Below are 18390 nucleotides of genomic sequence, written 5' to 3'. Positions count from 1 at the left end.
CTGCAGTTGAAATGACGCCTGCTGCTGGCTCTTAACGCAGTGATATAGCTCTGTGCGCCCAGGCGAGCCTCCAATCCCTACTGCTTCACTCGGCCCCTATTTGAATAATCTGCTCACACCTAGGCGCGAGTCTTCTCCATGTGCCCCCCTATTGTACACCTGCGCAGCTTGAAAAGAGCAGCCCCATTTGAAAAGATTCATTATATCCTAATCTTATTGTATTCCAGCGGGAGAAAGAGGGGAATAGAAGTTTGGACTGCTGGGAGAGGAGTGTTTGAAATCACATCCAGATAAAATTGGGGAGGACGAATTTAAAAATGCCAACACCTCTGGCTTCAAGTATAGTTTTTATTCAGATCGATCAACTGTCCGAGTGTGTTTTTTTTTTTTTCATAAAGTTTTTATAAGCAGTATTTATTATTCACAATCAATGGGAATCAATTTTAAATCAGCAAATACATCTCACTTTATTTATTCTTGGCAGCTTTTTAAAAACTATTAAATACATTTTAAGAGCTCAGTAAAGTCAAATTTTAAAGAAGTATTTGCAAAAGGACAGTGGCCTGTATTTTAAATATATATATAAGAGAAAGCAGGACGACGGTGACTTAGGCCAGATCGAAACGTGCTCATAATGCGTTGTTTGTTCTGAAATGTTTTCGGCTATTTTGAATGAATTTGTTTACCTGGCTCTAGTTTATGTAACTAATAGCGGTACGCAGTTTGCTAATGTAAGAGCAGGTCATCGGTGTTACTTCTGCAGAGCTCAGTGGCAACATTTGATTGCTTTCATTAAACAAAGTAGCCTAACATTTATACACTTTGTTTGACTATCCACGATATTTAGCTGTGGTTTGGTGCACTGAGGACAACGGGGAAAAAACACAATACGTGCTTATATTTTCATAGTCTTCTGGCCCTTCTTTGATTGCTTTGCATCTCTTGATTTGGTGCAAAAAAATTAGTGCGCCCTCTCTTGGTCTACAAAATGATTTTTCCACAGAAATAGGTTAGTATTCTCAATTGTTAACACTTTAAAATAACGAACATGGTAAGTTTTGTTTGTTTTTTTTTCTTTGTTTTTTTTTATTAACAAATTGAATTAAGTCCTGCTCAACAGATCACTAGTCGAAACGTCACTGGATTTTCCTGGATTTTTATCCTAAAGCCTACATAATATAGCTACTGTTCTTTTAAGCGTAATATTATGAATAATTTAATATTTAAATGACACAAAGTATCATAACGGTTACCGTTCGGTATCAGTTCATTTTAGAATCACATTTGAACTAAATGTGCAATATTGTCATTCCTTATCCTTTTAATAAAATAATATTTCTTAATATAGTTCAGCAAGGCATCAACTCTTTCTCGATTGGACACGTGCGTCACCAGCGTTGTAATAATGTTGTAGAATCAGATTTAGTGTGTATTTGTGTATAACAAGGGTAATTTGCAAATATAATGACGGAGTTTATTTGGAGCTGTGTGTATTGTGTAAACGGTGTAAGTTTGTCGTGCTCACAGACACCGCTAAACGCGCGCAGCATCGCCGAACAAATAACCTTCAGCAAATTCGTAGCAATTTCTTATTGTGTTTTGACATGCTGTGTGCCACTGAACATCTTAAACCATGGTAGTTATGAAGACAAATCTTCTTTTACAGCAGTCAACAAAACATTGTAACAGTAATTCAGTTAAACATGGGCCCTCACTAGAAATTGAGGCTTTATTTATGCTGTAGCTTGTTTGAATTAGTTGAAGTGATTGAAAATAAGCATTCCTTCAGTTGAAATGAGAATTGTTCATCGTTAAAATGTGTGCCAATGGATCTACTTCTTGTGTTTAACAAGTTCACATTGCTTGGATTTGAAATTATAAAAAAAAAAAAAAAAAAAATCTGAGTTAAAATCGAATTTAAAAAAAAAGAGCACTATAATTTGCCAGCTGTCTCTTGATCTACATCTCAGATAAAGAGATTGAAGTGTGTGTGTGTGTGTGTAGCCTAGCACATTTTCTAAATGTTCATTAATGGCAATTAATAGCACCATTGTCCCCACAATATTGATAGTACTGTTTGCATTGACTAACCCACAATTTGAGACAAATAGATACACAGCATCCTCAAACGACTGCACCATATTGAGTATTTGACAACAGCGTAGATTTTCTGAATATTGAGTCACTACAACATTGTCCAGTTGTCCAAATCTAAATCATGCCGTTAATATGGACACCCAATGACAGGATTGTTGTGTGTGTGTCTGTTTTAATCTAATTTTACCAAGCTAGACTAAACTAGGTAACTAGGCTTACCTAATTTTGAAAAATAATAATAATAATTATGCAACTGTAGATGCCTTTTAAATTACATGGCACAATGTCCTCCTTGATTATTTTGTTTGAAGTTAATTATTAATGGACAAGGTACAGACTGTGGATGCATTCTGTGTAGAAGGTCACTATTCTGTATTTGGTGGAAATGCAAAAGAACCACGTCTTTGAGTAAACACCACGTTGGAGCATAGGTCCATACTTTGTGCCTGATCACCTCTGAACTTGTGTTGGTGTATGTCACATGTCTCTCAAAATATCAAGGTCTAACGCAAAACTTTTAGATATCTTTTGAGGCGCACTTTCTTTCTCTAAAGCGTCAGGATTTTCTCTGCTTCTGTGCGTGGCCCAGGGCTCGTTCATTCATCATGCGATTCAGCGCACTCTCTGTGTTGCAATACTGTCACTGTGGGTGGCGCCTTGGTGATCCTCCTCAGTCTCATACATTAGGGCCTGTATTCTCAGTAAATATTGCCATGGAATCTTTAAACACTGACCTCCATTCTCCTTTTTGTCACTAGGAATTCATGTTTGAGATCATAGAGAGGTCAGGATGTTTTAATCTACTAGAAGCAGATAGATAGATAGATAGATAGATAGATAGATAGATAGATAGATAGATAGATAGATAGATAGATAGATAGATAGATAGATAGTCAGTAAAAGTGAGGCAGCAGGATTTCATTAAATTCCCTGCTGTTACTTGGAGCTCCACTTTCAAAGCTTTTAAACCACAAAAGAGGCATTTAAACGAAACTATGTTTGTTCTAATTTCTTCTTTTTTTGGCATTTGCACTTTTACCCCCGTCATTTATCTGATGGAACACAAAAGGGCCAGCAGGTTAAGCTTACGATTCATCTGTGTGAGACCGATAACTGGATCTCTTTCTTTCCAAATAAAAGATGCAAAAATGTTTGCCGCACAGTGTCTGTGGCGACAGTAAACATTCCAGAGCGAGACAGGAGTTTGTTCTGGCTATTATCTGGCACAGCTGTGACAACCCCTGTTGGCTGCAGGTTTGTGGCCACCAAAGCATGTTTACCTGGAAATGAATCTCAAAAGTAGAGCGACGGGGAATGCACACAACTCTGGTTGGATGCAGAGGGGGGGGGAAACGCAGCCCTGCCATTGAAATGCCATTCAAAGCCAAAGGGGTGGTATGGAAGATATTGCACAGGGGCCTGGGCGCAAACAGTGGCGTAAATGGACCAAAGGACTTCCTCAAATACGCACATTTTGATATTGAGAAGCATTCGCCGAGGACTGCCCCGTAGTGCGCTTCTGTTTGGTCTGTATCCAAGGCCCACTGCAATACACTTCTGTTGTCATGCAAAAAAGAGCACGGCACAATCATGCATACCTCAAACAAGGTGCCAATCCACATCCAGCAAGCCCAGCACTGGAGGATCTGAATGCACAAAATCAAACATCTCTTCATTTCACCTACATGGCCAAACCGGGCAGAAGTTAAACGGGGTGACAGAGGGAACAAAACAAGGCTTGAGATGGTAAATCTCTTAATTGATCAGATTAATGCATTATAATGCTTTGGCATGTCTGACAAACTATTACCCTCTGAGGACAAAAAGGTTCGGATTAAATCCGTTATTTTAATCCTTCCATTTTTAATGTATGCCGCAGCAAAAATGTAATATCACATAACCCTCCATTGCTATTCATCAGTGAGGGAACTGCAAAGTCAACACACATTTTAATTACAAGCCAAAAGCAATTAAACGTGAGGACAAGCGTCAGTATGCTAATTAAATGGCAGGCTCCCGTGGGAAGAGAAGCTCTTAAATATCACTGCTATCAGTCCAGATTGAGCACTACGAGCTGCCATCGTTCACACTCACCTGACACATTTTCACCTCCGAGCTGCAGTAAAGCAAACACGGGCTTGACTCAAATCAATTCATTAGGGAAAGTTATTAAAGAGGTGACAGCGTGTGTAACGTGAAGTTAGTAAGAGATTAGAGTTTCCTGCCTTTCAGTGCCATCCTCTCTCCTTCCATTAGTAAGGGTAGAAACGGGAATAGAGGAAATTGAGTCCAGCAGCGCTACTTTTTGGATGTTTCTAGAAAGCCCAGAAATCCACATAATGTATCTTAATCAGTAGATTCTGCCATTTGTAAATCAGTGCCAATCATTATCAGCATTTGCACCGGTTGAACTGATGCAGGCCTTCAGGCCCAGTTTTACATCAGTCAGAAGGCATTTGACTGTTCCCATTTTCCATTATTCCCGTGTCTGCCGGAGGCCAGTCTTATCTGTATTCTGGGGCTGATAGGTGATAGTGAGTTTGGGACTAAAGTATAGCTGGAATGAAGGCTGACCCAATACAACCATCACCAAGAGCTTTACTCTGTGTTTCAGCTTCACGTATCCAAGTAGTAACTTCTTTTGTGCATTCTGTATGCCTATTAAATGTAATTGTTGCAGAATTTAGGCGTCTAAATGTATTTTATTTGAAATGTTTTCTTTATTTAGGCTTCTAAATGATGTCTTTTGAAAAACCTGTTACACAATCTACTACATGCCTTCTGTCATCTGATTGATAGTTCATACTTTTTTTTTAACAAGTAAAAGACCTTTTTACTGATTTATTATAAAGTAAACCTAATAATACACTTACTGGACTGAAGCAACTTATATTAATAATATTTACTTGATTATCCATGCATCATTTTTTGCAAATGCTAGTATCAAATATGATCATCAGGCTTTTGAGGAATATTAGTTTGTTTATCTTTCAATCTTTATTGTATTGTATTGCATTATATGTTTTGAAACTACAGATCATAAAACTAAGCATTTAAATATAATTTTACGAAGATATATTAAAAAGTGAAAACATTTATATCATGTAGTCTGCTATATTGTTATAAATATCTTCAATTTTGGTCACGTAATTATCAGCGTGTACACCAAACTGAGCTCCGTATTCCTATGGGTATTACAATCCTGATGCATCAAATGTGATACAAAACAAAAGACAGATGCAAACTTTTTTAGATTCTGTCTAAAGGTTGAATAAACGGCTCCATTTAAAAATGGATATTCCTGACTATTATTTCATATACCCTTTATAAAGTTAATCTTATGCATGTTGTTCCATAGTGATGCTGATAAACACCTATATCTGCTCGATCACCTGTTCCAGTGTGAGTTTCCATGAGACTCATGAGGGAATGTTATTAGAATTCTGCTCTGCAATTCCTTCCTGCCTCACCTGAAGATCCATCCATATGCAAATGGCTAATTTGTAATGTTTACTGAAAAGCAGCATGGGGGACCCAGGGAAGCTCAATCTTTTTGTCATCCCAGCCGTTCATTGAAAGGTCCCCCAGACACCGCCGCCCCAACATCAGTGCCCAATCTGTGTTTGCTTACCCATGAACAGTGGCAGAATCCAGGGAGGGGAACCCGTAAATTCAAGCTCTGTTTTACAGGCCTGGATAGCTAACAAGCTAGCCCGCTAACAAGGAGACTCCAATAGCGAGCCCCTCAACAGATTAGCACCTCATCAGCCTCCCGTGGCTAAGGACAAATATAGCCTTCCCTCCCATAAAATACCGTCGGCGATAAACAACACCCCAGCGGGGGTCCGATTCCCCTTCACTAAACTTCCTGACCTTCCCCTTCTCTCTGCCTCACAGCTGCCTGAGCCACCGAGTCCCGCTCCAGCCCTGTGGCCCAATTGGAGAGTTGTGTGTATTTCAGGTGAGCAAATATTGCCACTTGCTTGAGAGTTCAATGGTTGCCCCTTTCAGAGGTTGCGTATTGCAGTCACTCACTTGCAGGAAGTAGGTGTGAAGCTATGGGAATTCCTCTCGGCACAGCTGGAGTCATCCAATCAGTCCAGTCTTGGATTGGCCCTTAGATTTCAGCCTCTTTGTGGATTCTGTCGGTCTCATTTAACTCTGGCGTGTGGACCGATAGAACAGGAAAGGGAAAGTGTCATTCCTTTGAAACATACAATCTTTGGATGGCTGATTCGGTAGCTCACAGTAACGGTGGGATTTGAGAATTGACCTGATCAAGTAGGTGCTGTTTTTGAGATGCCTTTGACCTCACTAAGCAATTACAAAGGCGCCAACTGGCCATTAAACTCCTACCTTAATAGAAGTGTCTTGAACTGAATTGGTGCTGAACTGAAATGTTCTCAACAGAAGTAGGAAAGGAAATCATGTGTAACTTGATCGCGGGAGGTTTAGTGATCAGATGAACCACTTGAGCTCTTTCTTCAAATCAAATCACTAAAGCAGCACCTTGCACTTTTACAGACAGGGAAGATGTATGCAGAAAATAAATGAAATTATGTGCATTATGCACAGTATGCATAACAGTCTCAGAAGGTATTTAAAACAATTCCAGATTGGGGTGTCAAATGAAAAGAATGCTTTAATGCTCTTTAGTTAACAGTTGCACAGTTAATTATCCACATTACATAATTAAATAATTCATATGTGATCCCAGACCACAAAAACAGTCAAAAGTATCAATTTTTCGAAAAAATGAATAAATAAGCTTTTCACTGAAGTATGGTTTGTTATGATAGGACAATATTTGGCTGAGATACAAATGTTTGAAAATCTGGAATCTGAGGGTGCACAACAATCTAAATATTGAGAAAATCACCTTTTAAAGTTGTTCAAATGAAGTTCTTAGCAATGCATATTACTAATCAAAAATTAAGTTTTGCTATATTTACAGTAGGAAATTTACAAAATATCTTCATGGAACATGATCTTTACTTAATAACCTAATGATTTTTGGCATAAAAGAAAAATTGATAATTTTGACCCATACAATGTATTTTTGGCTATTGCTACAAATATACCCCAGCCACTTAAGACGACTTTTGTGGTCCAGGGTCACATATCGGTTATTCCCTCATTGCATGGTAATGTCAATTTCAAAAACCTTCACGCTCACTGCTCTTCGGTGGTGAAACTAACTCCCAACCTTCACGTGAATCCATTGCAATTAATAAATCACTATTATATTAAAAACTAACTCCCATTGCTGCGAAAACACTTTCTTTGGAACCTTTTAATTAAAAAAAATATATATGTTTTCATAGTAATTATTGGTCACAGTTGTGTTTGAGGACTAATTCTTACTATTAACTATGACTTTTGCCTCAATAAACTCCAAATAAACAGAATTGGTCCCGTTACCTAATTTTTCGCTCCAGTTACTATAGGATTTTAGGAGTATTAAGATCATACCAAACAGAATCAGAATTTCTGTGCACATCAGATGCATCTACAGACATCCACAGCCCCATAAATGTCGACTTGTCAACTAAAGCACCAGCATGTCATGTGAGAAAAGCCAACACAGAACGGCAGTGCTCAGACTCATATCGGACAATGCATTCCAACAAGACGTAACGTCAAAGGCACACAGCTGGAGAGGGCTATACCTCTGTGCTCAGTCAAAGCTCCAGATAGGCTGCTCTAGTGGGGGTGTCTCCTCTACTGCAATCAGCTCTCTCACCTCAAATGAATCTGCTCCCTGATCCTGTTTACTCTTTGTGTGTTTGCTTGTTTGTTTGCTATAATGCCTGTCGATGCCTTGCATTGTGAAGACAGACAGCAGCAAGACGACACTCCACATGGACCACCCTTGGAGCTGGCTGAAGAATGCTGATGCTAGCCCGAATTATACTTAGATGGTGGTTTAACATGCATTAATGTCTGATCTGCAGAAGAGTTTCGAATTGGACAGAAGATGATGTAGGTCAGCAGATAATATTTATAGTATACACAGAACAGCGAAGGCTTACAGCCCCAAAGCTCCCATACTTCACTGACAAATGAATTTTATTGATTGCTTGAGGACAGATTTGGTCCATATGAAATTCTCATATGTCATAAAAGTGAGGTTTTTAACAGAATACATTTTCCTCAATACAGTGAATGTGTTCAGTCCATAGTCCAATATATCAAGACAGATGTACTTTATGGACATTCATGAATTAAGAAACAATTAAAGAACTAAGCAATCAATGAATAATTAAGCTGTTAAGCAATTATGAAATCACTGTAAAATAGTAATTATATGACAAAAAAATATCCATGTAAGAAGTTAAACTGTAATAGTGAAGACCAGAGATGGTTTTAACATGGGGTGAGTTGTTACTTCATCAGTTTAGCCAATCAGAAACTAGTTACAGGGGTGAAAGAACTGCCATACATGACCACGACCTTCCTGGCATGATGTAGAAGATAGTAGAAAAATGTAAACGACTTACAAAAAATAAGTAAATAACATCAGAACATTTTTAAGACACTCTAAAAAAAACTATTTCATGGACCCTACTATTTCCACAACATAAATGCATGGTTGCAACAATTAATGATACCTTTTAAGTTGCAAACATTATTTTGATGAGTTCTGTAATAATAATCCGGCAGTGGAGTTCTGGTGAAGAATTGTTCAGGTGAATAAATGTTGAAATTAAGCGTTATTTTATGTGCTTTTTAATAAAGGCAAAGACCCATTTGTGACCCAAGAGAGGTTTTTTTTTATGTTTTTGAGCATATCATTATGCTGAAGAGTATGCTAGTGCTTGTGACTGAGTTGTGTTTGTCTGTGTGAAAGTTCATACTGCACTGACTCTATGAGCAAGGATTGTGCTAATGCTAACAATGAGTAATGTCTTGTTCGTTACGTTTACATGCTAAATATGTTAGCATGCATTTCATTAGTTGTTAATTATTAGTTAGGGGTATTCAAGTAGGTTTAATTGGTTCTAGGACCACCACTCAATTTGGAATTATCTGGAAAAACATTTCTTTAAATAATACATTTAAAATGAGGTTGATTTATGCCAAGTTCTGTCATGAAACTCTGGCGCAGGCTGATGGATCCTTAAGGGTTACTCCACCCCAAAATGAAAATTGCAACTGCTATTGACAGCCAAGTAAATAACTCTGTCAATGCCCAGAAAAGTATGAAAGACTGTCAAAATAGTCCATCTGCCATCAGTGGTTCAATCTGAATGTTATGAAGCAACAAGAATGCTTTTTGATTTCTTTCATACTTTTCTGGGCCTTGACAGTGTTATTTACTTGGCAGTCAATGGGACAGTCACAAGCCTCCCGGTTTTCATCCAAAATATCTGACATGGGGGTAAGTGATTAATGACCAAATTTTCATTTTGGGGTGGAGTAACCCTTTAATGCAAACTGATGACATTAACAGTGTTAAAATACTTTGCACAAGCTGATTGGTTGATGTTGTATACGCAGCCGATGAGCTTGCTGCTTTACATTTAGATGGCTGGTTAGCATTCACTAGAGCAGTTTCTCTGAAACCCTCGACCTTCCCCAGCTCCACCTGTATAGATCTGCTACTGGTTATTTTATATGCTATTTGTGCAGCAGCAGTATGTCTTAAATACTCACAGCACCGTATCGGCATATTTGCATTGGCAGTAGCAAGCTCCTGTACTTGCTTTCAGCAGCAGCAGCAATAATCTACAACTACAGCAATAACCAACATCTATTCCGCCAAGACCAAATACATTATCATATCCATTACCATGCATGCTAAAATCTTCAGAGAGTTGTCATGCTAGAAATAACATCATACACACTCTCTCACACACAGTCTGTATTATATATGTTTTGAAAGTTTCCTATACCATTTTGAATTTCAATTGAAATGGGAGTGTTTTGCAGTAAGATTGAAGGATAGAATAATTATTTCAAACAAGTACATGTGATTACCATAATACAACCAAAAGCTACATGTGCATGTTCTGTGTTGGTGTTAGTCCAGCGAGGACGTTTGTAGCACTGTCTGAACTTGCACACTTTAGAAATAAGTTGACTTTTCTAATCTACTACAGTTTGTAACAAACAAAACTGGGAATATTATATCAAAATTTAAGATGAAAAGCACAAAACAAAACTTAGAAATGTTGAGTTAGAAATGTTAAAGCCTAATGTGTTACAATAATACTGTAGGATTGTTCAGCAAAATCTGAGTTGATCATTTTTATATGATTTGTTTTGCAATCTGACACTCCAAGAATTCCTTATTTAAGGTGTCTTTATGTGAAGTGAATCATGCGAAATTACATAATTGGATGTTTTTAAATGTTACATTTTATTTGAAGTCAATGTTTTTTACAGTGTTAAAACACAAATAAGTACAGAATATGTTAAATAACTACATGGACTACTACGCAGTTGCATTTTTGTTGTTATTATTATTATTAAAGTATGTACTTGTGTAACTGCATCACCTTAAAGTAAAGTGTTTTAAATGATGAAGATTTGCATCACTACCCCTAATGTAGATTTGTGGGTCATATACATAACCCATATTTTTACTTACACTATGAATCACTCCATAGTGTTGAAATCTGCTGCTCTTCTTATGTATATATATATATATATATACATATGTATGTATGTATGTATAATCTAAACAGTTATCTGAAAGAAAAAGATCACTGTTAATTTTATTTCTAATATTTTTATTGTTGCAGTGTTAATGAGCATCTGCAATAATAGTCTGAAATGAAACAGGAACCAAACTATTTACAGAAGTTACACTGGGAAGAGGTAGAGAGAGAAGTTATAGAATGGCAACATGACAGATTCGAACCTGCTATGAGAACAATATGCGTCTCGAAGACCGATGCTCTGGCGAAATGGACATTTTAATGGTATATAATACAAGCACGCACTGACCACATGAGGTTTGCTGAGAATCCTATGAGCAGAACGCCCTCTAGTGGCATGGAAGTGAAATCAAGTCTGTCCGACCCTCCCAAGAAGAATAGATGGTGGTTGCTGAGACAAAAAAGGAAAGAAGTTCATTTGTATCCCATTGAGATTCTTTTCACTATATAGGTCTATTTTTGTAATTATTAGCTTTTTTCCAAACACATACCTATAGCCTATATGGTGCACCACGTCACTTTGAAATGATACAATTAGAAAGAGTTCATGGACAAAGGATTGCAAATATTATTTATAAAATCATTATATAATGTATAGGCCTGTGTATTTTATATGATTAGCCAACAGTAGTTCTCAACACTTTCATAAGAATCACTGCATTTACGTCATGCCATTAACCAGGATTTCTGAGCATCTAACAGACTATGCAAATGTGTTATCATGCTTTCTCATAATTGACTGATTGAGCATTTGATCCTTCAGTGGTATCTATAACAAATGCGTCTGAAGATCATATATAAGAAGTGCAGAGGAGAATGAACGAGACCTCAGGGCTCCATTTCCCCTTCTGGAGCAGCATCTGGACTTCATTACCCATATTTACACAATATGTGCATTTAAGCCTGTTTTGATCTCTACGTTTCCCCCCAATCTTTCCAGCATTTAATGGACTGCCAAGCCTTACATCTAGAATGAGGCTGAATCTGCAGCAATAAATCTCTGGCTCTCAGTGCCGCGTGGTTTGTGCTTCTACCGAACGACAGACAGCGCCAAGCCCTGTGGCCGCAGCCAGCGTGCATCTAAACATGCTGTATTACAGGCTTCATGGAAAGTGAGACTACATGTGTGTTCCTATGCAATAAAAATGAATTGTGCGTTCATTCATGATGACTGCGAGCAGGTTGGCGGCGTCGCTAGACCTTTTATCTGGGGCACTCACGAGTAGACAAATCATTTCCAACAGCCTATAACATTTTAGCAATATGTCACATAGCCCTTCAGATTCAGTAACCTTTCATATGTATCCACATACTAAATATTCTCAGTTTTGACTTGTTTTCCAGTACAAATATCTGAAATAGCCAAGATATCAAGCCCTGTTTTCTGAATTATGTATCAAATTGGAGTAAGCTCACCAAAGGAGTACGGAAAATAAGATTAGAAGGGGAAACAAGATCATTTTTCTTACCCCATAGGCAGATTGATTGATGTTTTTGCTGCATTTTCAGAAAATAAAGCTTATGTCATTTAGCTTTTCAAGTAAATGTGTTTTGACACGACAAAATACTAAGAACTCCACATTTTACTGTAGAAACGCTTCTGGATAGAATAGGCAACTCGACTTGCTGCTTTTCTTACAGTGCACCTACACCTTCTCTGTTTTCCTCGACCAAAGAAGAGACTTTGTTGAATGTTTGTGACCAGTTTAGTGACCACTGACTTCCATTGTATGGAGAAAAACACTCAGAATATCTTGCTTTATGTTCCACAGAAGGAAAATGCAACATCAGCACATCAGTGTTGCTATGTTAGTTTTGTTAAGTATTTGCCAATAAATAAATAAATAAAAAGCCATGCTCTTTCTAGTTTTATTTTAGCTCAAGTCACGTCATTTGGAGAAAGATTGTTTTATTTCCAATCTCAGGCCTGTAGGTGCCTTATCTAAACCAGTTTATGATCAAAACCAAATGTATCCTCAGTTTGCAAGGTCTGGTCATGAAATAAAATGACAGAGTAATTTTATCTGCCCAGTTTTCCTGTCTCCTGAAGATGAACACTTATCAGTCAGCCATGTGGCACGGCCACACATCTTTAAGCCATTTGCGGAGAAGGCAGATAAAGAAGCTCATTCAGAGGTCCCTTCATCTCAGGGGAAGGGGATGAGACTCGCTCTTAAGAGACGGACCTGCTGTCTCGAGTACCCAGCATAGCTCTGACTGAACGTCTGCTGATAGATTAAATACCCTTTTTAATGTTTGAAAGAAGAGTCTTATTCACCAAGGCTGCATTTGAGCAAAACTACAGTAAAACAGCAATACTCAAATATTATTATAATTTAAAATAGCTGTTTTCTATTTGAAGGTCAGATGATTTTTCAGAAATCATTCTAATTCGCTGATTTGCTGCTCAAGGAACATTTCTATGACCAATGTTAAAAACAATTGTACTGCTTCATATTTTTTATGGAACATTTTTTTTTTCAGGATTCTTTGATGAATAGCAAGCTAAAAAAGAACAGCTTTTATTATTATTATTTTGTAACTATGTATTTACGGTCACTTTTGATTCATGTTAATTTTAATTAATTAATGTAATATTATTATTAGTTTTATTAAAAGTCCCTGTTTAGTTATTTAAAGGTTCTCTAACTCTCCTTAGTCTTTTAGTTTAGTTGGGGAAAGGATTTCAAAACAACATTAAAATACATGGTTTTCAATCATTTTGCCCCCAAGACCCCCGCTATGAGCCCCTACAGTTGACCTTTTGACCTCAGGAAAGCATAAATGTCATTCAAGACAGCTTTTGCCATTGTAGTGAGTTCCCATTCATAGCAAACCTATGAGAGTGGAGTAATATCTGGGTAATATCCGGGTTCCTCTTCTGGTTCTATATACTGTAGCACTATTTGACAAAGGTACTGCATAGCACCTTTTAAAGAGCCCTTTTATATAGCACAAAGTGCATGTTTATGTTCAATATATTTTCTCACAGTAACTTTTTTTTTACTTTTATTCCTCATATTCCTTAACAGGATTTTAAGGATTTGACTTAAGACAAAACTTATCTAAATTTGTTAATCTCTGAGAAACATGAAGACATGCAGATAATTTAAATATGAAAGTAAACTTAGCCAGTCGTCATAATTGTGAGTGTTGTGAGGAAGGCCACAGTGCCTGATCTCAGCGGTTACATAATTGCATCCAGCTGCTGTTGATTGGAGCTGATTTGTGGTGCCACTGTTATACTGTGGCTCAATGCTCTGAACATACCGACACACACACAAACAACACACCAACACACACACACACACACACACACACACACACACGCACGCACGCACGCACGCACACACAACACACACGCACACACACACACACACAAAATCAGGCTCCTTGACAACCCATGATGCTTAACCCAGCCAGTAAAACCTGCCATATGAAACACCATTTTTTAAAAATGGGATAGTTTGAGACAAAGTATATATAAAAATATTCACATTTAAATGCTTAGTTTTATTATCAAAACACATAATGCAATGCAATACAGTGATGATTGACTTGTGAAGCACAGCAAATTGCCAGAACTGATTTTTGTCTTCTTCACACAAGATCTGTAAACAAAAATATTCCAGTATTTTTGTGTAAAGGGCTGTATGCGTGAAACCTCCTTATGATATTCTGGTGCAGACATGCCCAGGGCCTTCAAATATAGGTCTATTGGGTCCTCTGATCATTTCATGACCTGCAAAAATGGCCAAAACTTCACCATCATCAGCAAATCCAAAAAATTGAAAAATCACCCCAAACACATGGAGTGTATAGCTTTTATTGAACCAGTATGTACTAAAATATACAGAACACTGACACTTGCCAATCCAGCGGCAACATAGTGATCAAGATGTGATGATTTAGAGGAATCCTCGACCCCGTATTTCATTGTGTATGGTACAGTGTTCATTTCATGGACAATGAAAAGAAACTACTTAAAAATGGCTTCTTTTCTCCTCATATTTTTTCATTTTCACTAGGGTGTGTGTGTGTGTAGAGGGATGTAGGTACAATGTGCCAATTTATCCAGCTTAATTTTAATATTGTAGGTGGTTTTTACAACACTACCAAAAATATTTTTCAGATTTTCCAGTTCTGGGATTCATAGAAAGGTTCATTCTTCGGTACGATACATACCATATAAAAAAAAACCAAAAAGGAAAGGAACAAAACGAATATAAAACTGTTCATCTTTTTCTAATAAAAGTTGTTAGCAGTTATTTTCAATACATTATTTTTTGCTAATGAGTCATAAAGCTTTCTCACAGTAGGCTTTTGACCAACACATCTTTCTGCACTGCTCAGCTGGTATTAGATTTTAAGACTGCAGCATGAGGAATAAATAAAACGAATGGCTCTGAGGACAACGGCTCTAAAACGACGTAAGAACAAGAGTCACGACAGACACAGATGTCTTTGGTCCGCTGAAGTTAATATCTCCCATTCCATCTGGCAGATTCAATTCAGAGCTCAAACATACTGTAGCTTAAGTGTAGCTGTCCTTTCATCCGACGGCACAAGCGCGAATCTTCTGGATTCTTCAAGAATGGTGTGCTGTTACGTCACATAATACATTTAATTGTACCAGCTGCAGTGGTTGTATTGTTTAGTGCAAAAAACGACCCTTTTGAAATCATTCAGTCTGCTGTGTAACCTATATTTTAAGACAAAATGAATTAGAAAATCAGAGAAGAATAGGAATTTTAAAAAAATGCTGTTCCAGTTTGATGCTTTCCAAACGAAAGGCTGTGAACACTACTATAAACGACTGCATCGTTCTCCCCAATGTGTTTTGTTTTACTTCATTCACATCTGTTACTAACCTTTCTATTATTATAACGCGAGTTTCTGACATTCGAACACACGCCTCGATAAGAAACAAACATAACAGCACCGTTTGGAAAACAAGAGTCATTAAGACTTCTGAATGCACTCCCAGCGAATATTTCCACGCTCTGAAACAGCCTTCATCTTCATTAGCAGTGTGGATCTGCAGTTTCCATGACTCTTGTTGACATCCAGAGAGCGGTCGACCTCGCTGAGCTCGTAACAGTTTGCTCCCCTCAAAGTCTGCTTCAGATTGCTGATGTGTTTCAATCTCCACAGCAACAGACCATTAACAGGTTGCTGCTTTCATCTGACCTCGTTTTCAGTTCGGCTCACATGGCCACTAGGGGTCCTCGTCCATATCATCGAGGTTTGGCGCCATGATGAAGTGCTTAGGATACACCAGGCTGTGCTCGTAAGCGTACTTTTCCCAGCGTGCATCGTCGCTCTCGTGAGTAATGTAGCGTTCCCCTCGGCGCGTCTCAAACTCTCGCAGATCGAGCCACGTCTGGTAGTCCTGGGACAGTGCAGACATGGATAAGTTGAGGTATAAAGCTCTAAAACATTCAAAGAAGCCGTTTGACAGGTTTATAGGTTCCTTACCTGTAGCCACGGATGACTGAGGGTCTTATCCACACTGTAACGTTTCCTCATCTTGACTTGGAGAAGGTTGTTGATCAGATCTGTAGCTGTAGAGTTCAATTGGAGATTGTGAACATAGAGAGACTAGTTAATACATGATCAGGATGTTACAATATTACAGATCTGGGCCACATTGTACACTTATATAAAAGAGAGGTTTATTCAAGTGTGCTGCTGGTGTACTTGTTTTAACCCAAAAATGAGAATATACACCTAGTGGACTTTATATCTCTGATAAGTACATAAAATGTTCTTTCTCATGGTTCTGAGTAAATGAGAAAACCACAATTAGCGTATACTTACAGGTATACAGAAAAATCTCATATTTGGCTCTTTCATATGAAATAATAATCAGAAATATATATACACACATATAAAATGCTACTTTATGGTAGTGCTTCAAACTTGAACTTCCTTGTACAAAGTTATAGTAACAAGACAGCTTTGGGGTTAAATAGCTTATAAACAATTTAGAAAAAATAGTACATTAGTGGAATTAAATCCGTATTCACAAAACATCTTAAGGCTAAAAGTAACTCCAAACTTGCCGATTTAGGAGAAACTATTAAATATAATGGGCGTGTCAGTCTTAATTTTAGGACTCCTACATTGTACAAGAGTATTTCATGAAGTGTTTTAGCTCTTTAATCTGTGTAAAGTTGGGTAGGCCAGGGGACTCCTAAATCACTACAACCAAGGGCTAGAAGTATATAACTAATAGTATACCAATAAGTTCACTTGTAGTATACTTCACAGCAACACAAAAGAAACACTTGAAGCCAGTTTAGTCCCAAGAAGTCTTGTAATACTGGAGTATATTACTAGTCCCATTGGACTTCAACAGTCTTCAGTGTCACATGATTCTTTTTGGTGCTCAAGAAACATTTCTTATTTTCATCAATGCTGAAAACAATATTGTTCTGCTTTATATTCTGGTGAAACCCGTGATAGATCAGGATTCTTTGATGAACAGAAACTTCAAAAGAACAGAATTTATTAAAAGCAGAAATTTTGTCTTTACTGTCACTTAGTAAACTAATGAATCCTTGCTGAATAAAGGTATTAATTACTGACCCCCTCATATTTTGAATGGTAATACAGTAATACAAAATTAAAATAAGTTCAAAGTTCAACAATAAATTAAAACGAGTGTAATGATGAATTTGAGTATAATTGCTCCAACAAAAATAAACTGAACTATGAAACTAAACATGTAATGATGTGAAACGCAGAGACAGAGAAATGACATTTATAGTCTCGTAGAGGAGTGTGACAGACTGAAATTGGGAGAGGCTGATATAATCTCTCAGGTCCTGGGCGGAAAGAACTATTCTAAACAGACGTGGGGGTGGACAGTCTGCTCGCTGTCTGACAGACATCTCCCTCTTTCGTCTAAAGCACAAGACAGTTTTTCTACTCACTACGGTTCAGATGAAAACACCTTATCCGGCATGCACTAGCACTGCCTATTTCTTCCAAAAATGTACAAAACCAGTTTATATTTTGGTTTATTCTCAGCAACTGCAACTACTCTGTAACAAAAACATAGTGGTGCTGAGAAAACAGGTTCATTCTTCAGAAAGTAGCTTGAAATCAGTAAAGTATGTCTGTTTACCTTCTGCAGAGATCTCTTTCCAGGGTGTTGGTGGGTACATGAACGCTGCGTTCTGGATTTGGTCGTTAATGTCCTCGTCCTCATTAAAGGGGAAGGTGCCACTCAAACTGACATAGATAATGACTCCCACTGACCACATGTCCAGGGAACGGTTGTAGCCTTTACTGCGCAGCACCTCTGGGGCAAGATACGCTGGTGTGCCCACCACTGAGCGCCGGAAAGACTTTTCGCCGATGATCCGAGCAAACCCAAAGTCACACAGTTTGACCTGAAACAAGAGAGTGATCTCACTGAGCAAGTGGTCTAGTTTGCTCATGTGTTGTCTCAGGAACTCTCTAACACTTTTGTCAGCTGAACCCGTTTGACTAAGTATTTACTTGAAGGAGCTCCTGAGAATTGAATATAATATTCCAATAATTTATCAACACATTTGCAGTTCTATGAAGTCGGTTAATGGTTACAAATAAACATCTAAATTATTGAACTGTTCTCTTGTGT

The 18390-nt window shown here is 37.8% G+C and overlaps 1 protein-coding gene across 2 annotated transcripts in view; it reads right to left on the bottom strand.

The window, feature by feature from the left end:
• Positions 1–14254: 14254 nt before the first annotated feature.
• The window catches only part of LOC306886565 (serine/threonine-protein kinase D3-like), an 84546-nt gene continuing 80410 nt past the window's right edge, over positions 14255–18390 (bottom strand). For both annotated transcript variants that reach the window (XM_079443759.1, XM_079443760.1), the window contains exons 17-19: positions 17893–18160; positions 16239–16324; positions 14255–16152 (exon numbers count right to left, since the gene is read on the bottom strand). In XM_079443759.1, the coding sequence (XP_079299885.1) occupies positions 15979–16152; positions 16239–16324; positions 17893–18160 (528 nt within the window). In that variant the 3' untranslated portion in view covers positions 14255–15978. The remainder of the gene's footprint in view (positions 16153–16238; positions 16325–17892; positions 18161–18390) is intronic.

Source organism: Barbus barbus (assembly GCF_936440315.1).
Source record: "Barbus barbus genome assembly, chromosome: 20".
NCBI classification, from domain to species: Eukaryota; Metazoa; Chordata; class Actinopteri; order Cypriniformes; family Cyprinidae; genus Barbus; species Barbus barbus.
The sequence above is the reverse complement of the archived record's forward strand: the minus strand, read 5'-3'. Positions and strand labels throughout refer to the sequence as shown.